This window comes from Amblyomma mixtum, chromosome 2, assembly GCF_055824585.1.
Source record: "Amblyomma mixtum isolate Tamu chromosome 2, ASM5582458v1, whole genome shotgun sequence".
Lineage (NCBI taxonomy): Eukaryota > Metazoa > Arthropoda > Arachnida > Ixodida > Ixodidae > Amblyomma > Amblyomma mixtum.
In genome coordinates, this window is record NC_143013.1 from 308,498,478 (window position 1) to 308,520,582 (window position 22,105).

Consider the following 22,105-nt stretch of genomic DNA (forward strand, 5'->3'; position numbering starts at 1 on the left):
TCTTAAAATTTCTTGAAGTGCGCCCAATTCACAGCTCGTGTAAAAAGCAGTCCCAATGAACACCAAGTCTCTTACCTGTCCCAGACGTTTCTGGCCAGCCCAGACGGAAGTGTGGATGATCTTGAGGAACAGCTGCCCAGTGCGCGGGTTGAAGATGAAGATCGCACCATTGATGGGCTTTGTGGTCAGGTTGCCTTCAAATGTCTGTTGGAGAGCAAGTGAAGACAGGGAGACACATGAAGAACAAGTTGTCGCTGCTGCCTCAACATCTCGTAAGCACTGCAGAGCTCCATCAAATGAAACTGTGCTGATGGAACAAAGATGGTGAAAATCCTGAAGGGAGCAATAAATATCCCTTTGCTTTTCCCTTTCCCTCTAATTTCCTCAAGACTCAATCAGATCGTACAACAGTGCTGACATCAAGTCGAATTAATGCAATTTCAAAGGATAACGAGGTGGCGGCCCCCTGCTGACTGTGCAGGCCAAATCAACAAGGCAATATTCGGGGTGGTTGAGCCCAGAGACTCTAAGGAGCAGTGATAACAGCAGCACAGACTGGACTGCCTGTCCAACCTTAGATGAAGTCTGCCTCCTACTCTGACCCGCGACTAACAGCCAGTGGTGTTGCCACTGTTTGCTAAATGAGCTATTACAGACAAGACCACCTTATCCAACTAAGAAAAAAGGCACATATCTATGAGCTGCTGGGCAGTCCTTGTGTGAATACCAATCGCAAAATACAGCACAGCTCATTTTTTATGCCTGGCTCTTTTTCTGCATAACTTGTACATGAAAGACAGCAGCATTCCACACACAGTCACAGAGTTTTGTAGTTTGCAGAAAAAAACATACTTCCACGACAGCATAAAAATGTGCTGCCTAAGTCATTATCAAATGGTGCCAACTGCAAGTGAGACAATGAACACACCTTGTGGATTGTGACTCGGTAGACATTGGTGTCGTCCACAAACCAGATGATTTGGTTGGAGAAGAGCTCGCCATAGTTTTGGGAGCTGAGGTAGGGCTCAGTCGGCTCTGACGAGTACAGCTGGAGACCCTTGCGAATGCGCTCCCTCAGCACGTACAGCGCCGGGTTGGCCTTCATGATCTTGGCCATGGCCTGCTGGATCAATGGCTTGCAGCCAGGGTACCAGTTGCCATACGCACTGCACAGACACAGAAGCCACGCCCGCACAGTTAAGTCACAGCAGCTGCCCAAAGTGCACACCTCTTTGGCTAAAGAAAACAGCACCAAGAGGGAGTTCGGACAAAAGACTTAAAGGAACCAGAATAAAAAATTTGAATTATCGAAAAGCCCTCAAAAAAGTGCAAAAAAATTGTTCGAATCAAAATGATGATGACGATTTTTTTTTTTGGTGGGGGGGGACTGCTGGACACAAAAAAAAAGGACTCAGAAAAAGAAAACAAGAAGAAAATGAAGGGGTGCCATTGCAGAGAGAGAAAAGAAAACTGCATCTCAAGAGTGCAATGATGCCTCCCGCTGCTCGCTATCAAGCCACGAATGCGATCAGCCACATCAGCCAGTCTAATCAGTTCTGTAGAATTTACACGGGTGCTGGCAGGGAACATGCTTGCAGCCCAGAAGATCCAGATTTTTTAGTTAACAGCAGCTGGATTAATGATCTTCTATTCCATTAACACATACATTTCTCAGAGCCACGTGAAGGCACATGAAATGTGCAACAAAGAGGTGCAGTCCCTTTAAAATGTTCAAAAACAAGAAAAGCCAATGGTCGATTTTGTCAGGTTCTGTTTGGCAACCAGATGTTAGCAGAGAAATAATAAATGTGGCAAAAAAGCAGCCACTGCCCACCTGTGCAGGTTGTAGGCCAGGTCAATGGCGATGAGCACGCCTGTAGGCGACGGGTAGATGCTCATGTTGTCAGTCGTGTAGTCCAGGAACTTGGCCCGGGCATAACGCTCCACGTCATGTGAGTCATAGTCACCCCAACGCAGCTGCACATCAATCCAGTACTTCTGTGTTGTCGTGCCATCCATGGTGTCTCTGTGGTGCCAAAAGAGCACGATGCATGATCACTCAATGACAATGCATTGAAATCTCAATAGCTTTAGCACAGTGCAATCTGTGATCGGATTCCGCGAGAGGACTTGAACGGCACACACCTACCCCTATGCAGGTGGGTCCCCGCGTAAGCGGATCACGGTAGAAAAACATGGACTACACTGTGCTAAAGCTGCCTAATAAATCCCCTCAGCTGTAAACAGGTCTGCATGAGTGCAATTCCCGTGCTTCTCCACGCAGATTTTGTTCACTTTGGATGACACACAAATTTTTTCTAGGACCCCGTGACATTGCTATCACCAACATCCTACTGCACTTAGGAATGCCACAGCCATGTGAAATGCTCACTTTGAGTCAGCCAGAAGCGACGGACGGGAAACATTCCACTTGTAGGTGGCAAAAAGCAGCACGTCAGCGCAAGAACTGTTCATCTTGTACGATTTCCGAGGATGGATGGTCTCCTTCTGTACGGTCTCAATTTCCAAGGCGTCCAGCTCTTGGTCGAAGACCTGCAGGTGTGAAAAACAGGTGAGGCAGAGCCGACAAGATGCATAAACAAACGGCTGCAGCACCTTTCAATGATGTAAACACAATGAATGCTTTTACACATAAGCGACTGCAGATAATTTTTAATTAGGGTTCTAATATGCACCAAAATTTCAGTACAAACGCATCTTTGCCTTCGCCTCAGTTAAAAACTGAACAGCCATGAACTCATGCAGGGTAAGGAGAAGCAACCATCCTAAGAGACTGCAAGGATGGGAGCAAGCTAGCACAACACCTGCCCCATGAGGGAGATAGGCCCGAACAGGAACGCACCTGGCACAAGTCCATGACTATGCTCTCATGGATTTTCTGCCACAGGTGAGCTCGGAAGATCTGGATGAGCGAGATCTTGAGCGTGGGGATTTTGCCGTGCATGAAAATGCCTGTCAGGTCCAGCTGCACCTGGAAGCCCACGTACACCTGCAAGCCATCATGCGGCAGGAGAAAACTTATAAACAGTACCACGGCATACCCACAACATTTCATGACAAAACACACATAGCTTCTGCCACTACCTTGAGCAAGAAAATACTTGGCTTCACCAAGAATTGCAGAATTTTAATTTTATCCTTCAGAAAGAAATGTCAGGCCACATCTAGTTATTTGTACAATACAGCCTTGATAAAACTGCTAATCTGCTAGCATTTACTAACAGAAGACACATACATCAACAGAATCAATAAACAACAGCCATCTACCGCAGTCCAAAAAGTTGCTTTTACGCTGTGTGAGCAATGGAAAGAACTAATCAAGTCCAAAGCAAAAGCACAATCCAATACACACGTTGGCACGGTTGATCGTCGGTGACCACCAGAGGGTGAAGCGTCGGTTGGGGATCTGGTTCAGACCTGAACGCTGGGCATTGGTCAACTTCTTGTACTTCATTGATTCCTCAAACCCACTGGCCTTCTCCCTGTTGAGCAGGCGAGAAACAAGCAAGACAAACACTCAGCAAGCGGCAAATAGGAAAAGATGGTTTATTGGTTTGGTTTCTGGGGTTTAACGTCCCAAAGCGACTAAGGCTATGAGAGACGCCGTAGTGAAGGGCTCCGGAAATTTCGACCACCTGGGGTTCTTTAACGTGCACTGACATCGCACAGTACACGGGCCTCTGGAATTTCTCCTCCAAAGAAATTCAACCGCCGCGGCCGGGATCGAACCCGCGTCTTTCGGGTCAGCAGCCAAGCACCGTAACCACTGAGCCACCGCGGCGGCTCAGATAGGAAAAGAAAAAGACTGGCACCGTGCTACTAAGCCAAGAGGGTGAAAAGTACCCGTGGGACACAAAGTGTGAAAAGACAAAATAGCCATGCACATCTATTAGAGAATCGCGAACTGTGCATAAATCGTCATGAAATCTAGTTTCTTCATAGGACAAGGTGGGTACAGCCCTCAATGAATGAAACGTGGTTATTTCAGCATACAGCCTTGAGCATATTTGATATGCTATGAAGGAAACTTTTTGTACAAGAGTAGTTTCAAAAGAGAAGTTAAGGGGGGACAGTGGTCTTGAAAAAAAAATTTTTATTAATGACATCACAGTTACGAAATCTTCAGGGAATATGTATTTTTGTGCGCTGATTCTAAATATGTCATTTAATTTCATGTAAAACAATTCCTTGAGCACTTATACACTTTTTATGCTAGTATATTGAGGAGAGTTTTGAAGAAAATTTGCTGCGGGAAACTCGCTGAAATGTATGCCATTGGGTTCTCTTGACACCAAGGAATACAATAAGGGTGAAATTGTCTTCCTGCCTATCATAGAACTTAAGTTATAGAGTTTTGAAGTTGTCGCTTCAGAAATGAGAAGGAAAGTGTGTACAGTGCAGTCCACTTATAACAATACCACATATAACGATATATCGGTTATAACGATAAGTTGACTTAAGAGTATCAACTTATGCATTGAGGCTATGGAAAAAAAAACCATATATAACGATATGTCCGTGACCGAATATCGGATACAACGATCAGAATTTTTTCTTCTGGACATCGTTTTCCATGCTGAGCGTGACATTCGCGGTGCAAAGTTCCCTTGAACGATGCCGAGATCGGGCGAAAACTTCGGATACGCGAGTTCGCCGTGCCTGCCGCCATTTTTTCCGTGCGCGCCGATTGCGAAAGCCACGGGGAGCGAGCCGTGGCCTCTGTGATCGTGGCGCGCGCCGCCGCCTGAGGAGATCGCGGCCGCAAGATAAGCGCCGCAAGATAGCGGGAGTTGCTCCGCGCGTCGGCCACATCGCCTACGGAAGACGATGGGAAAGAGAGAGCGGAAAAAAAACGAAGCGGGGGCGCCCTTCGCCCCTTCGCGAGCCTGTAAGAGAGGAGAACAAGCGCAGTGCCTGCAGCCGATGAGAGAGAGAGAGGGGAAAAAAAAAAAGAAGCGGGGCGCCCCTCGCGCGCCTGTACGAGAGCAGAACAAGCGCAGTGCCTGCAGCCGTTGGATGCCGGCGTGATCGCCTATTTCAAAGCATTGTATCGGCGACGCGTGCTGGAATGGCTAATTTTAGCAACCGATCGTGTTTCTGGCACGTCAGAGCAGGACGCGGACTTGAAGATCAAACTGCTTCGAGAAGGCGGGCTTTGTGCGCCAGGACGAAACCCCCCTGACGTGGAAACTGATACGGTGGAAGCTGCGGACATTACTGAGCTCTGGGAGCACGCCGCAAATGTCGATGAAATGAATGGTACGTCCATGGAGGAGTTCCTAAGTGCAGATAGTGCTGCTACGTTCTGCAAGGAGGTCACCGAGAATGTGTTGTCACGGCAGAGTGCGGCGGCAGCAGCGACAGCGACGACGAAACTGACACTGGCCCACCTTCGACACCGATGACTACGCAAAGTGCGCTGTGCAAGATAGAATCACTGATCGACTTTATGCACGCGAAAGGGTTGCCGCCAGTGTACGCGCAGCAGCTGGATGCTATGCACACTGCAGTAGTGAAACTGCAACTGCCACGCAAGCAAGTGCCCATATCAAATTACTTTAGCGCACCTAACGCTTGAGGCGCTTGTTAAACGTGACGAATAAGCGCGTTGTTTCTCAAATCGTATGTTCTGAAATTACTGTTCTTCAGCGCAAGTGTAAAACTTGAGTCAGGAGCTACAGAGGTAAGTTTGGCAGCCATTTTTATGGCAGTCCAGATATAGCGATGATCGGTTATAACGATCGTTTTTTCCGGATTTTTCGATATCGTTATAAGTGGACTGCACTGTATTCCTGTTTCTAAAGTGGCAGCTTCAGTACCCTATTACTCAAGTTCTATGAGAGCGAGGATGATAATTTTAATAAGGGAGTAATTACTCACTGACGTCCACCCGAGTGCAGCCATACGGCTACAAAGGAAAGCTATACAGCTTTCTCAGAAACTTCGTAGTTAAAGAAAAATTCGTCCTGGTCCGAGGTTCGAACCCGGGACCACCGCTTCACCGGAGCAGTCGCTCTACCAACTGAGCTAACCGCGACGGCAAGCTTATGGTAGGGCGAGAGCGAATTGATCAATAACTCGAAGTGGGAACAGTGTTGGTCAAAAGCTGTATAGCTTTCCTTTGTAGCCGTATGGCTGCGCTCGGGTGGACATCAATGAGTAATTACTCCCTTATTACAAATCTACTCCACCTTGGGGGATTCCCCTACACATTTGGTCATCGATGATAATTTCACCCTTATTGTATTCCTTGGTGTCAAGAGAACCCAATGGCATACATTTCAGCGAGTTTCCTGCAGCAAATTTTCTTCAAAACTCTCTGCAAAACACTTGCATAAGTGCTCAAGGAATTGTTTTACATGAAATTAAATGACCTATCTAGAATGAGCGCACAAAAATACATGTGCCCTGAAAATTTCATAGCTATGACTAAATTAATAAAATTTTCTTTTCAACACCAGTGTCCCCCCTTAAGTACAAAAGTACTAGTAAACATGTTTCTGAGCACCTCTAGCAGCTGCATGCTTCACACTGGTGCAGGACGTATTGACAGGCCACTCGCCTGCATTATCGAGGGCCGTGCACACTGCATGCATGCGCAAAGAAGAAAGGAGGCCCACCAGAAGAGACCCTCCCAGGTGGGGAAGTAGGTGCCCTTGAACAGAGTGTGCTCCAGGATGCCCTCCACACCGCCCAGAGCCTGGATCATGTCTGTGCGGTAGTTGTTCAGGTTCCACAGCTTGCCGTCGTGCCGCTGGTGGGTCCACCAGAACGGGTTCTGCTTCAGCACCTGCAATGGGGCACCCAAGAAGTCCATTCTGCGGCCCCATTTATCTGCGTTCGCACCCTAAAATGTCCCCAAGTGGCACAGAGGGAGAATCTTTCTCCCACAACAGAGCAGGGCATAAGAAGGGAGATATCAACGCACTTGTGCATAAATTAAGGAATTAAGCCAAAGGTGAAACGGCAGAGATTCTTTAAAAAATTTGAAGGTTTGAGCTAGCTCCCACTAATTTTGTGAATCATGCAACAAGCACAAATGCTGGTTCTCTCATGAGACTTTGGTCTCATGGACCAAGTGTCATGGAGTTACCTCACCAAGAATAAAGTACTATAAATGCTGTAATATGGGCAAACTTATGTCACCGTATGAATGAATTCAAAATATTAATGACTGCCGGATTCTTCATCATGTGTGCAATGTTAGTTCCAACAACACTAACCTGACTGTGTGCTGCACACACAATAGCATAGTGTTTCAATTATGAGTAACTCCCATTTGTTGATTTCCGCAATACTTCACATGCACCACCATCGCCAAGGCTGCAGCAAGCGCCCCTGCTGTCTAACACAACAGAGGGCACACAGCACAAAGAGCTGTGCAGGGAAGCCCACCTGGTACTGCTTGAAGTCTGTCCGCACACGCCAGCCCTTGTCATAGGCCAGTGTGTGCCGGTCCTTCTGGAACAGAGTGTTGATCCGTGGGATGCCCCGGTCCCAGCTGTCCTCCAAGTCTTCCAAAGTCAGGCGCCTGGAAAACAGATGTCGAGAGTTTTTTCGAAGTAGAGAAACTCCACACTAAGCCACCACAGCGGCAGTCGTAATCTTCGGCTCTCCCATAACAAGACCTATGACCTAACTTGTGATGAGATGCTAACAATTCTCAATAAGTATGTTGCGCTGTTTTCGGCTTCTGGCATTGCGCCAAAGAGCCTAAAGTGTGAAAGTCTACGAAATAGCTTTCTTTCTATGCACCACTTAACGGTCCAGATATAATAGCACTCCCAGCCCAGATTACTGTATACACAATTTTGGCAACCTCCATCACTAAACATAATGCACAGCTGTGCAGTGCATTGCAAATGCTGCTATTCAGTGGGAATTACTATACTTATAAGTACAACGCAAGCACAAATAACGTGAGAAAGCTACAGCAGCAATAAGAAAGTCAACAATAAGAGCGCATTTAATCAAGCTCACTACAAATGTATCACACTGCTCTCACATTGTCATCAAGCACAATGTTGTCATTCCTCCCAGAAACTAAACAAAGCAAACTTGAACAAGACAAGTAGGGAATGTGCTGCGCCCGTTACCTGTTTTGTGCCAGTGCCTCCTGGCGCTTCAGGGCATACTCGGCCCACACTCGCTGGGAGTCGATGAATTCACTCTCCCAGGGCTGGATGTAGCGGTACAAGTTTGGTATCACCTGGTCCTCATCATGGCTCATGCCTGACCGGAAGTGAGTGATGCCCACGTCAGTCTGCTTGGACCACCTGCAACCAAAGGCCACGTACAGCATGTCAGAGCCGAGGTTGGTAATGACGGCCATCCACTGCGTTCATAATCTTAGCCTTCCAGGGGTTACATGAACGTGACAGAGGTCTTCTCCAATCAACTTTTTCAGGGAAAGAACAAGCTTTGAGAAGGAATGGCGTGAGAAGTCCTCTACTCTTTTCCTCGACATTTTTGCCCTTTCCCTCAAAAAGGGGACTGGAGTCAACTTCTGTCACATTCATGTACACGCAGCTTATAGCAGCACATGCAACAAAACACTGCAGAATGTAACAGGAGATTCCACAGGTCACGGGTTAAACTACAGGCTTAGTACCAACCCACTAGAGCAGCTTGAGTAGCATTACGCATGCAGTGAATGCCAGGAAAATGAAACGCTTCTTCAAGCCTCTAGATACGTTTTATGATGGGTAACTATTCAGATACAGGTACGTGATATGCCACTACAAGCATTTGAACTTCAAAGCTTAGCTTGAGGGATGCTGTCAAGTTTTGAAATGGGGGGATGCTGGCACACTCTCAACATGGTGCTTCGATAGTGGCACAAAATGTAAGGCTAGCAAACTATGCCGCCCATGGCTCAGAAACTTGTGATGCCATGTGGTCCCTGGCTACATTTGCCAGGTGCTAAGCCAACCATGTATAACTGGCGATCGCATGATATTCATTAATCTCTGCACACTGAAACAATTCAATTTCATTACCACGAGTACTGACTGAGCACCTATTCTGAGAAGCAAAAAAATTTAATGTCATGTCATGTCAATGCTAACTTATGGAGTAAGCCCTTTTTAGTGACCTGAGGTCCGACTGTGGGATGAGCACATGGCCCATAGAAAGCATGCCCAGGCCACCCAGCTCCTTGGGCGTGTAGAACACCACAGGGGGGAAACGACTAGGCATCTTGGAGTTGAGACCAATCTTGATACGTGTCTGTATTTTGTTCTCGCACTTGACCAGCAAGTCAAGCAGCTCTTGGGTGTTCACCACAGCCTCCCGGAAGTAGGTCATCAGGCCGATCAAAGCCGTGTTCCACTTGTTCACAATCTGCGCAGTCACGTGGAGGGAAAATAAACCAGGCGGTCAAGCCATCCTGAGTAGCTATAAAATAAAAGGTACTTGAATGCACTAAAAGGTGACAAATTTCTCTATGTGCCAAACAGAATAAAAATGTCATTACACAAGCCCCCTCCCCCAATGTTCCAAAACATCAAAACCGAAACACAAAGGTGGCCTTTCAATCCATTACGGGAGCCTAGATTTCAGGCTGACACCCTGTTTCAATATGTCAGTAATAGTAGCAACAAGGCCTGAGCAATGAACAGTTCCTTCAAAAGCTGTCATAAAATGGCTGTCGTAAATGAGGGAAGGCTGTCATGAAAGGCATGAGCCACTATTAAAACATACTGCCACAAGAAAATCAAGCTCTTATGTGAGCCAGTCTCAATGCCTGAAACAGCCACAAGTAAATAAAGAACAAGCTGTTCTTGTCATTTACTTTTTTCCTTACTTTTCCATGAAGAGAAACAATGTAAGCAGTAAATGCAACGCAGATACAATTTGCCTTTACTCCACAACGCATACTTCCTGTGCACAAGCAATGCTGATTAGGGCCTCAAACCCCTTTGCGGTAAGTGTCACTGGAACCTCACATTAGGCTGGCATCACTCACTTTGGTGAAGGTGGTAGATCCAGAGGCCATGAGGATCTGTCGGACACGATTGTGGAACCGCTGCATGGACTCGTCATCCACACGCAGGAAGCACTGTGCCGTCCTCTCCTTGGTGACCTGCACCCCAGCATGTTGTTAACTACATATTTATATATCAAACTAACTAAACAATTTCGCACTCCCAGAGTTCTGCCCAATAAGTTACTAATCGCAAAAGAACCATGCAAAATTTTAATCTTTCTCAGGAAAGTCCACAATACGCAATAAGAAGCCAATTTTCCCTAATCCCCACTGAATTTACTAAACTAATTCCTTATTTATGCACAATCTAAAACAAAACAAGAGTTCATGCTAAATACAAATTCAGCACTGCCAGGCAGTGCCTGCTGCCATTTTCCTAAAAATACTATGACAGCTTTACATGCCTTCAAGTTACTGTAAATTGCAAGTACAGTTGAACCCCTCAATAACGAAAGCCCTCAAGAACGAAATTCTCGAGGCAACGAAAAATTCTGGCGCCCCCGGCAAACTCCCATAGGGTTCAATGCATTTGTCTCCTCTCAACAGCGAAGGGTTTTTAAAAAGCAGTCCCGCATTAACGAAAGTTTGAGGTAGTGATCTGCAACATTTTTTCGGCACATCAGCCAGTCGGGAACATAGAATGGGCAAAACTGCAGCAGTACACTCATCTGACAAGTCGGGCCCATTCATTTCACCTGCCAACAAGCACCGGCGCAGCCATTTTTGTTTACTTTCGGTTGGTTCGGTAATGATGATGATAGCAAAGCAATTTCTGTTTTTGCCCGCTGAAAGCGGCTTTTTGCTAGCCCGTCTGTTGGCGACTATGCACGCACGTGACGTTTCACGTGACTACCCCGCCGGCCAACCGGGGAAGAGCAAGAACCCTTTTTTTTTCTTTTCTCTAGTGCGCCGACCACGCTATCTCGCCGATATCGCCGTCCGCCTTGTGCAAGCAGACTTCGCCAGCGACTTGCTTGTGTACAGTGTTTTTTGTTGTTTTTCGACTGTCGGAAACATGCTGCCTCCTGTAAAGAAGCGCAAGTTTTTGACGCTGCAGGAAAAGGCTGCAATTGCAATCATCGCCGAAGCTCAAAAAGGCAGAAAGAAGACGGACATTGCGGAGGAGTTCAGTATCCCGTGCAGCTCACTTTCTACGATTCTGAAATCAAAGAATGGCATCATGGCGGCACTCCAGAGCGGCGCGCGCGCTCTGAACAAGACTTTGACAACGCCGGTCTATGAAGACGTGGACAAAGCCGTATTTCAGTGGTTCCTGAATAAGAGAGCGAACAAGGTCCCTTTGTCTGGAAGCCTTCTGCAGCAAAAGGCGATTGACTTCGCATGCATTCTGGGGCACGACAACTTTAAGGCGAGCGCCGGATGGCTAAGTCGATTTAAAGCGCGGCACTGCATCGTCGCCAAAGTGTTGTCACGGGAGTGTGCGCGCGTCGACGCTGAAGCAGCGTCGTCCTGGATGCAGGAAAGTTACGCAAGTAAGCTCGCGTGATGTGCTTGATGCTTTCGATGTTATCTGGACTTTTCTCGGCGACCACGACGACGACGAAACTATGCATAGCTTATCAAGCTGCGAAGCCAGAGTCGTCAAGCTCCTGCACAGCAATGTCAAGCAGAGCAAAATAAGCGACTTTTTTCATTAAATTTTTGTTCTGGAAGGTAATGGGAGTGCTTATTTGTCCATTTTCGCGACAGTGAAATTCTCACGACAACGAAAAGGTTTTCCTTCCCCGGCGGTTTCGTTATTGCAGGGTTCGACTGTATTAGGAATGGGCAAGTTTCGACGACCAGAGGTACCACAGAGAAAAGAGCTGCAATGGGTACATATGACCAAAGCTCATCTGATTTCTTAAAAATATGGTTACAGCATGTAATAGGGCATAAAATGTTAGGAATACTGGCGAGGCACATTGCAGCAATAAAAAAGAAAGCGCGGGGCTTACCTCATTTTGCAGGTTCCACACGCCATCCTTGTGGCTGAACTCCTCGTGAGTCATACGACACTTGGGCAGGATGCGGCACTCAAAGCCACCCATGTTGAACAGCAGATTCGGGTTGTCCTTGCTGTACACCGACACAAAGCTGCTCTCCCACTGGACAGTGGTCACCGACCTCGGCAGCCGGTTCTTTATGTCCCAGAACACTGCGCGGCCCCTGCATCACGCACAGAATGATAAGCGGCTGCTTCAGGCAACCGACAATAATTACGTCAGGGAATTTTAGATTAATACCAATGCTGAAAATGTACCAGAGAATTCAAAGTTATCAATGCAACACTAACTGAAGCTCTCAACAGCAATACTATGCATTCCTTAATGGCTGTTCAACAAGAGTGATGCAAAGATTGCTCTTAGTTTCAGAGTACAGTCGACGATCGAAAATTCGGACGCTTGATTTTTCGGACATGCTTGATTATTCGGACTTTTTCGCAGCACCGCGACATGGCCCATAGAGCCAATGTGCAAGAGCGCTTGAAATTTCGGACGCACCGCAACTGACCACTCGATTTTTCGGACCTCGTTCGCACTCGCCGCCAGCACCCAAGCCGCCATATAATGTGTACAGTGGAACCTCATTAATTCAGACTGCAGGAGATATCGAAAACTTGATCAAACAAAACGAAATTCAAGCTTAAAGGGAGCCTCTTGCGACGCTGAAATTCTGCACGAGTCGGCACATTGCACTCGCGTGTTTTCGAATTCGTACTGTCCTTGAATGTCTTCCGCCGCACGAACTTGAACCGTAGTCTGAGTTCACGGAACTCATCTGTGCCGAGTCTTTAGTCCCGAACACGGAACGCGAATACAATCGCGGAGCGCTTGATCGCGGAGGCTACGCGCACGCCGTGGCCTCCGCGATCGAAGCGCGCTTCGGGCGCGCCGCCGGATCTTATCGCGGCCGCGATCTGCTCCAGCGCTGCGCCGTTCGCGGAGGCCACGCGCGCGCACCGGAGCTTCCAAGTGCCGTCTATGGATGGCGCCGTGATCATTATCATCAACATTTTTCTCGGTCGCGATTTTCCGCTGTTCACATCGGCATCAGTATCGCCAGCTCCAGCCTTTCGTGGCGTGTCAGCATGCGTGTTAGCGCGTTCGCCGTGATAGTGGCTTTCGCGTGCTGCCGCCGAGCTTCACAGTTTTAGCGCGATGGGCAAGCACCTTAAGCTACACGGCTGGGAGTTAGCTCTCGAACGCGGTCGGTAAGCGTGCGGCGGGCGGGAAATTCGACGTGGCCGAGAAGTGCGTCCGATGATGGTGCAACCAAAAGAGAAACACAAGCTGCAAAAAGCGCGCTTTCCGAGTCAAGCCGTGCGAGTTTCCTGAACTGGAAGAAGAGCTGCTCTTCTATGTGATGGAATTTCGGAACAACGGCTACGCGTTAACAGCGGACATGCTGCGCGGCTTCTTTTGGCATGAGCGTGCACCAGAGCGCAGCACCAGCTCAGGAGTCTAAATACTTCGCGAGTGACGATTGAACGTAGAATAAATGTCGCTCATTCCCTGGTTGGTGTGTTTTTACTTTAAAAAAATTTTTTTTTGCATATCGCGTGTATGGGCCGCACCCCGAAAATTGGCCCTCGAATCTGGAAAAAAAAAAGTGCGGCCCTTATACGCGTTTATACGGTATTTCGCGCGGCGAAATATAGTCATGAGGAGCTTTAGAATGTGTGCAATACAATTGGCCGCTTTCTCCGGCATAGTGGTAATAAGTTCGTGAATTTTTCGGTGAAATTTGATTTTCCGGACTGCCCGATTTTTCGGTCGTTTTCGATGTCCCTAGAGAGTCCGAAAAATCGGTCGTCGACTGTAAACAGCCGGTGTGCAGGGTCACTACTCTGCCAAGAAATGCGATATAGCTACACGTTCTGTAAGCTGCTGTCATGCTCAACTGAAGCACAGGGTTCCAACACCTTCACTAGGTATTGGACATGAGCTCCAACATAGGTCCCTAATATCTCTAGTCATGAACATTTCACGCCAAGCCTAGCATTCATGCATACAGAGGCCTTACTGCCTGTGCAACTACCCAAGCAGCATGATACCCCCAGAGTGGCCCTCACTCACAGGTTGACGTCATGCTTCATGAGGCGCATACGGGCGTCTCTCGGCCAGCACTTCTTGTTGTTGTACCCAACAATGTTCTCATTGTTTGGGTCAGGATGCTCTGTGAGGTAGCGCTGGATCAGGTCTCTCGCTTCTTCTGCTGTGAACCTGAAATGAACCAGTTTGTGTTGTGCAAGCTGAGAGAAGCACCATGGAAACTGAATGTGAACTCTTTAGCGCATTTGCTAATCTCTCTTCATCTTAAAAAAAAAAGAAAGAAACAGCGGTCAAGAGCCTTCACATCAATGTATTCATTACCATGATGACAAAGGTGGGTAACACAAGTAAAAGAAGTATGTAAATGTACACTGCCCCGGCATTATATGAAATAACCATTCATGCCTCCACTGACACATCAGAAGCATCTTCAAAGCCACAATATGATTTAAGAACTATTGCATCACTGTTCCTAATTACAGCAAGCAGATTAGTTAAAAATTTTGGCTGCAAGTAGATTGCCCCAATGGTAACACTGTGTGCAGTACAGTAGTTGACCAATTTTTCAGACTATAATAAAATCGGACTAGCGCAATATTTCGGACTTTGTTGAGGAACCGTCAAACACCTCACAGGACGTGTGCACATTCGAAATTGAATTTCAAACTCTGTAGTCCAAAATTTCAAATTTTTCGGACTAAAATAGGCACCAGCAATGCAGCAGATATCACTTTTTTTGGCTTAACACAGACTCAAGCGGGCATCGCTGATCTAACAACTGATTCTGGAGATTTCCCACCATCCGGTGGGCAGGTGAGCAGGCTGCCACAAAGCAGGCTTCAGACAAACAAACAAACAACGGCTAAATGCAGGGAATGGCCACTATAAGTGCCAGCGCACTAAAACAATGAAGTAACAAACCTGAAGAAGACATGGATGCGGTCAATGTAGCGCGAGTAAAGGCGCACGGGGTGGGCCGTCTCAGTGGCCACATCCTGGAAGGAGAGGAAGTCATTGGGCACTTGCGGAGGGCCCGCCATCTCGGAGGCTCGCTGCAGTCCCAACACCAGCAGATCCAGCACCAGGCCATAGTACTGGACAATGAACGAGGAGAACTGCAGGCCCCGGATGATGCCGTACGAGTTGGTGTGGTTCATGTCCTTGTAGTTGATGATGACGTTGTTCTTGGCCGTCATGTAGTCGGCAATGTTGTGGTCCACGATGAGACGCAGCAGCCGGTTGAGCAGCGTCAGGTCCATCTTCTCGTACATCTTCTCAAAGCGGGACTCCAGCATCACATTGCACTCGCCCTCAGCCGTGTCCCAGACGTCCTGCAGGTTGTTGATGCCCTGGCACCACTTGTAGACCAGCAGCGGGGGCGGCTCCGAGTCGGCCGGCTTGATCCAGGGTGGGAAGAGGCGCCGCTTGTCCGCCTCGTACCACAGGTACTGGTCCAGGTAGGCGTCGGTGATCTTCTCCAGGGGCTCGACGTCGTACACCGGGATCAGGTGGCTGTACAGGTCCATGAACTCGATGCCCACCTGCACAAGGCACAATGCCAATAACTTTAGCCTGAAAGCTACTAAGCACAATGACAGACTTAGACAAGACTGTCACATTAACACAACACAAAGGCCACCAGCAAGGCTTAAATGCCCTGTGCTCAAGATACCTATGAAGTAGCTAAAAGCCATTCTCCCAAGTGCACTACTGGGCACTACTGCCTGTCAGCCTCCCTCCCAGTGCTCACCTCCTTGAAGGCTCGCTGTGTGAGCAGGTGACGCTTGATGCGTGACAGCGCCTCGTGGGGGTTGTCATATGCCTGCTCAATGAGGCCCAGTTCTTCTCGCTGAGACTGGTTCAAGCGGCTCTTCACACTGCAACAGCAAATGGTGACAATGCTTGAAGGGGCTCAGCACAATGCACTGCCAGACAGTGCCACAAGACACCATTCAACACAGAATATGAGGGGCACCACAGATGAAGATGTACACAGAGTGATGACAAGCCTAGGGAGATTAGAAATTCAAACTCCTATGAACACGCAAAGAAAGGTGGCACAATATCTTGACATATCTCTCTCAACCAAGTTTCCACGTGAAGTAAATACAGGACCCAATGAATTTTCTGGACTCAATTTTCAAGACTCCAATAGTTCAGACGGGCAATATTTTGGATTTCCCTAAGAAACCATCACGCACCTAACAGGAAAGTGTACATTTTCACGACCAGTATTTCTAACTAGAATAGATGCCAGCAATACTCATTTTTCAGCCAAAAGTCCATTTTTTTTCGGCGAGGCTCAAGTGGGTGTCACTGTCCCAACCAGGGTGTCACTGTCCTAACCAACCAGTTCTCCAGCATCGTGAAAAGCACATCTTAGATTTAGATGGAGTCAATAGGATGGACTGGCTTTGACAGGGTCAGCTATTTGTTCTTCATCATTGGCCTACAAGGAGTGAGCAGTTTCACTGAAAATGGGACAGCTGCAGTGCCCACCGTGGCTTGGACGTCGTCGCCACCCACAGTGCAGGGCAGATGGAGCATGCATTCATGAAGCGTGCATTCATTCGCGGCATGACCTGCAGTTGCGTCGCACTGTCTGTATCGTGATGCGGTGTGGTATGGACATGACGAAACTTTGGTTTGGTTTATTTGGGTTTACCGTACCAAAGCGATTCAGGCTATGAGGGACGCCGTAGTGAAGGGCTCCGGAAATTTCGACCACCTGGGGTTCTTTAATGTGCACTGACATCGCACAGCACACGGGCCTCTAGAATTTCGCCTCCATCGAAATTCAGCCACCGTGGCCAGGATCGAACCCGCGTCTTTCGGGTCAGCAGCCGAGCGCCATAACCACTGAGCCACCGCGGCGGGACGGACATGACGAAAGCATGACTGTGGCTCATATACAGTCCAATATTATCACTCACAACTAGAACACAGGGAACGGAGAATTTTGCGTTTATCAGCCGCTTTCTTTCTGCAAAAGAAGTTACTTTTTTGAAGGTCCCAAAATTTTTGAACTGTTTCATTCTTCAGACCATTTTCCAGGTCCCGCCGAGTCCCAAAATTGGTTGGCTACTGAATACCAAAAAAATACATCGTTCACTTTTTTAGCCTCTAAAACAGCAAAAAATGAAGAGATGGTAAGGCAATAATGTTGATGTCACTGCATTTTTGCTATGATATAGGCCAAGCTAGGTAAGACTACAGAGAAGTAAAATTGACATAAGCCCATCGAACTGATAGTGATGGAAGTACATTCAGAGCTCACCTGTAGGCTTCCTTCAGCCTTTCCAACGCCAGGATGAGCAGTTTGGTGTCGTGCTTGTACGACAGCGGCGGGAAGGGGATGGGCGAGAACCGCCGGCTCTCCAGCCAGTGCACAGTTGTCGTGTAGATGGCCACAGCCTCTTCAGCACTGATGTACGGGCCATCCTGCACAGCAACGTGGTATGATCATTACAGCACGCATCAAGGGCAGGTAGATACGAGTCAAAACTTTTTCTCTGCCCTCAATGCAAAACAAGCTGTTCCAGGTTGCCACAATGGTCTCCTTGCCACTATACAGCATAGAAAATGAGAAGAACAAAGTGATGTGACATGGTGTGCTCTGGCATAGCGCTTCAACGACAACTGCAACGACACAAGGCAAGCACTAAGTTTTTATGATCACAATAAAAAGCAAATTTGGTGCGGAGCAGTATGGATAGGTAAAAGCCACCTTCAACTTCTAGAAGCAACAGCAACAGACAGTGATAAATTACTACCCTTTAGAACCTTGAGCAAAGAGATTTCTTTATGCATTAATATTACACACTGCATGTTGCCATGATAAATAAGCCATGGAAAAGGCACATATGCTATCACACACTACAGTGAAACCTAATTACAATGAACTAGTTAAATATTGTAAAACAGTTACACATAAGCAAAATTCGTAATATTAAATTTCACTGAAAACTTAAGCTGGAGAAGCAAAATTTAGCCAGCGAAAGCCAGCTAGAGTATTACAGCGGTGTGGCATTAATAAATCGGACACCAGGATGAAAGCTACCCCAGGATGAAAGCTATCACCGTTTTCACCCCCTCCGCTTCGAGTAGAAGCTGACAGCTGAAAAGCTACAATTGACCACTTCGCTGGTTCCAGGGCCCCATTCATGGGTGCAAGAAGCAAAACGGGTGTCGACCGCCTTGTCGTTGCTACACGTTTTGTAGACTGCTGGCAAAGATAAAGCATGAACTGTGGTGTGAACGCTTGCCGCACCACCGCCAGTCACCTGTGCAGTAAGGGAAAGCCTGCCATCCCGGATATATCCATTTTATGGCAAACCGAGTTCACCAATAAACGTTTTTACACACACAAGCACAATATATGAAGTAAGAAATGTGTTTGCCAGTTAAGAATAGGAACTATTCGATATAGGCAATGATTCGCAATATCTGCGTTTGTTATAACGAGGTTTGAATGTGTACTGGAAACATGTCGACCAGCAGAAGAAGCATGCTTGTGGCATCAGTCGACTCACCTTGAGGTAGTTGTGCTGTCTCTCCTGCTCAGCCTTCAGGTAGAGCCGCGTCAGCCGGCCAAGGTTCTTCTTGCAGACTGTTTTGTCCACAGTGGCACCGCGGCGGATGCGCTCCCGGTTGTAGTGGGCAGTGTTAGTCCACCAGTCTGCTTTCATCTTCACGTAGCGCAGGATCATGTTCTCAATGGGGATCGGCAGACCAGGCACCTAGCAGCCATGAAAGAACAAGACACAACCATGCCTCAGTAATGCATTGTTTACAATTGAGAGCTGTTAGAATTTAGAAATATAGAAGATAAAATGACCACCTTCCAGGGGATGTTGGCCTTCCAGCATCGCCAGGCTTCGGACAGGTGCTGCAGAATGGTGCGGGCCTTGTTCTGCTTGATGCCCTCGGGCATCATGTCCAGGATGTCATGCATCACCTGCACACAGTGTGCGCCACATGACTCCTAGTGCACTGTTCTTGCATATAAATTTGCCTGACTTGCTTTTGCTGTATACCTACTTATTCCAACCAACCCATCTCCTGGAATCAAAAGTAATCGTCAAAAGTAATCAAAAGCACCTCAAAACAACATCCGTATTTTAATGCTGCTTTCTCTTTGCCGTTTTGCTCAGAAAATTAGCTGTATAAGTGACGAAGATTGGTGTCCAAATACTGATACTGCCTAAAATTTAAATTGAGCACAATGCACATTATGCAAATCTCCTTCGAAACTAATCAACTTGAATACAAACAGTCAGCTGCAACATCTTGCATGGAACAGCACATGAATGATTTCATGAGAGAGAAAGAAAAAAAAGGGAAAGAAAATGAAAAGGAGGCACCCACCGAGGCCCTGAGCTCCAGGTCAAAGTGGCTCTCCACGCGCTGCTTGGTGACAGTCTTGGCGACGCCCTTGGAGTGGCGCCCCTCGAACTGGCGAGAGAGCAGGTTGCCCAGCCAGCGCTCCAGCAGGGGAGTGATGCCACGCATGAAGAACAGCCACACCCGCCAACCGGGGGCCCAGAAGCCACAACCGGGGCCCTTGCCCACAGGGCCCTGCCATCAAAAGAAAAGCATGAAAAAGAAAAGTTGCCAAAGCAAGAGAAACTGCCCTCTCATGGCATGGCACTATGGGCACACACCTTCGAACTACAGCTCTTACTGTAACACCTGGCGATAAAACCTTTCTGGTCAGATCAGGAGTCCCCAAACATCTTGGCATCAAGAAGCTCTACAGCTCTTGGGAAGATGCGGAGAGCCCCCCTAGACACTAATGTCTGCACTCAATAAGACTGTTCCAGGTTCCACCCGGTTCCACCCTATTTGCCTGTCAGAGGCAAAGAGCAAGGGTGAGATCTAGCCATGTCAGATCTTTTCACTGAGCGCAGACGCAAAGATGGCCTGCTTTTTCCGCGCAGGCAAGAAAGCTTCCTCTCTTCTCTCTTCGCAATTTGGCACGAATATGCACAGAAGCTACCGTATTTACTCGCGTAATAGGCGCACTCGCATAATAGGCGCACCCCTAGTTAGGAAGCGAAAAATCAGATTTTTTTATTTCCGCGCATAATAGGCGCACCCCGAACTTGGCACTGTGATCAGTACTGTATTTACACGATTGCAAGCCGACGCCTCGCCACCCCCCCGCTTCCCAATCTTTATTTTAACAAAGTTTTTGCTGAACTGACTACTAGTCCCTACTAGTGCTGCTGCCGTCGCAGCTGCTGCGGACCCACAGCACGTACAACGACATCGCGTAGAACAGCCGCACACAGTTTTCAGGGATGCTCACTTTAAACGTCTGTTTGAAAAGCTTCATCTCCAGCCGGAAACGTTCCCGACTTAAGCCCACGAAAACCTCGGCGCTTGGAGTCGCGTACGAAAATTTAGGGACGCCGCAGTCGCAACTGCCGCACTTCTCGGCCACGTCGTATTTTCCGACCTACCAGCCGTGTAGCTGTTAAGGTGCTTGCCCGTCGAGCTAAAACATCAACGCTCCGCGGCAAAGCCATAAACCACGATAACTATCGTGCTACCGCAAATCCCGGCACTTGACAGCAACAACAACAACAACAACAAAAAAAACGAGCTGGAGATGCTGATGGCGATTAGATAGCGAAAGCTCGCGGCGGAGGAAAACGATGATGATGATAAGCTTGGCCTTGGGCGCCCTTCGTGGGCGGCGTCTGGAAGCTCCTGTGCGCGTGTGTGGCCTCTGCGATCAAGCGCCCGTTGCGCGCAGCCGGAGCCGATCGCGGAGGCCTCGGCGCGTGCATTCCGAAAGTTTCGGTGCGGCCCTTACACGGACTTTTTTTTTTTTTTAACATTTTCTTCGCGAAAACGGGCTGCGGCCCGTACACGAGTGCGTTTACGCGGTGTGTTCAATTTTGCGAGTCGAAAAATTTCCGGAAATTTTACCCCGCGTAATAGGCGCACCCCGAACTTTGAGCCGGATTTTCTGGAAAAAAAGTGCGCCTATTATGCGAGTAAATACGGTATCTTGTGGGGGTGAGCCTTTATTCAAGGAAGCATCTGGTATAGTTTATCTTTCCACACCAGAGATTCGAAGATGCCCCACAGGTGCCACTGCACAGGCTTTGTGGCCTCTACGAAAGTTTGTTTAAACCAAAAGATTTGTGAAACCGTTCGTCTAAGAGCAGCTTTCGTGAAACGAACCATATGACCTCTTATTTTTTAGTTTTCATCTTATCCAAGCATTCGTATTAACAGAGTCCAGTCTAACCCGAGGGAGTCTAGTGTATTTTTTTACCCTGCATACACAAACCACAGCTGTCATTGTAACATTTCCTGCCGTGGGCCACCATACAGCAAGAAGCAACTGCCAAGCACAGGCAGTAGAGGGCACTGACCGTGTTGAAGCGGTAGTAGACGAGGTGCTTGAGGTCCTTGCACATGCGGATCTGGCGCATGAGCTTGTACTTGTAGCGGTACATGCCCGTGAGTTGGCCCACATGGGCGAACACGTACTGCAGTCCGTCAGCCAGCTGGAAGGCGTCCACGTTGTTCAGCCGGTACTGAACGTGGCTGTCCACCACCAGCTTGGTCAGCCGCAGGATCTCCCGGCACAGATGGAACGCGTTGCCGAAACGGCTCTTCTTGCGCTCCTAGAACCCAACAAAAGGAGGCCAGCAATGAGTTAGACAACGATGTTATACCTAATGAGTACTACATCTATTTGCATGAAGCAACATTACACAATAAGAGTAGCATCTTTTCAGGCAAACATGAGTAGACAACCCCAGAAAACGTCACAAGAGGTGTGAATGTGAGCGCATGCGATGGAGCCACCTAGTGGCATCTGATACAAGCTTCCAGTGCTGAAATTTTCTACGTGCACTTAAAGGGGTGGAGACACCAAATTTTGAAGCTATAAAACGCCTGCTATGAGATTCCTATGTATGCAAGGGCACTCATAGCCAGGTGTTGGACGCAGCAAACGTTTAAAAAATATTTTAATTCGGTTCCAAAGATTACCTAAATGCTCACTCTCACGATCTAGACC

General features: G+C 47.9%; 1 protein-coding gene across 1 annotated transcript in view; it reads right to left on the reverse strand.

The window, feature by feature from the left end:
• Positions 1-22,105, reverse strand: part of Prp8 (pre-mRNA processing factor 8) — a 43,687-nt gene that overhangs the window by 5,495 nt on the left and 16,087 nt on the right. The window contains exons 11-30 of the mRNA XM_089574844.1: positions 21,453-21,707; positions 19,432-19,641; positions 18,905-19,021; positions 18,597-18,803; positions 17,342-17,505; positions 15,815-15,941; positions 14,986-15,605; positions 14,089-14,235; positions 11,968-12,178; positions 9,989-10,105; positions 9,116-9,363; positions 8,118-8,297; positions 7,417-7,552; positions 6,642-6,811; positions 3,374-3,503; positions 2,864-3,010; positions 2,393-2,553; positions 1,835-2,026; positions 929-1,166; positions 76-204 (exon numbers count right to left, since the gene is read on the reverse strand). Of these exons, the coding sequence (XP_089430970.1) occupies positions 76-204; positions 929-1,166; positions 1,835-2,026; positions 2,393-2,553; positions 2,864-3,010; positions 3,374-3,503; positions 6,642-6,811; positions 7,417-7,552; positions 8,118-8,297; positions 9,116-9,363; positions 9,989-10,105; positions 11,968-12,178; positions 14,089-14,235; positions 14,986-15,605; positions 15,815-15,941; positions 17,342-17,505; positions 18,597-18,803; positions 18,905-19,021; positions 19,432-19,641; positions 21,453-21,707 (3,906 nt within the window). The remainder of the gene's footprint in view (positions 1-75; positions 205-928; positions 1,167-1,834; positions 2,027-2,392; positions 2,554-2,863; positions 3,011-3,373; positions 3,504-6,641; positions 6,812-7,416; positions 7,553-8,117; positions 8,298-9,115; positions 9,364-9,988; positions 10,106-11,967; positions 12,179-14,088; positions 14,236-14,985; positions 15,606-15,814; positions 15,942-17,341; positions 17,506-18,596; positions 18,804-18,904; positions 19,022-19,431; positions 19,642-21,452; positions 21,708-22,105) is intronic.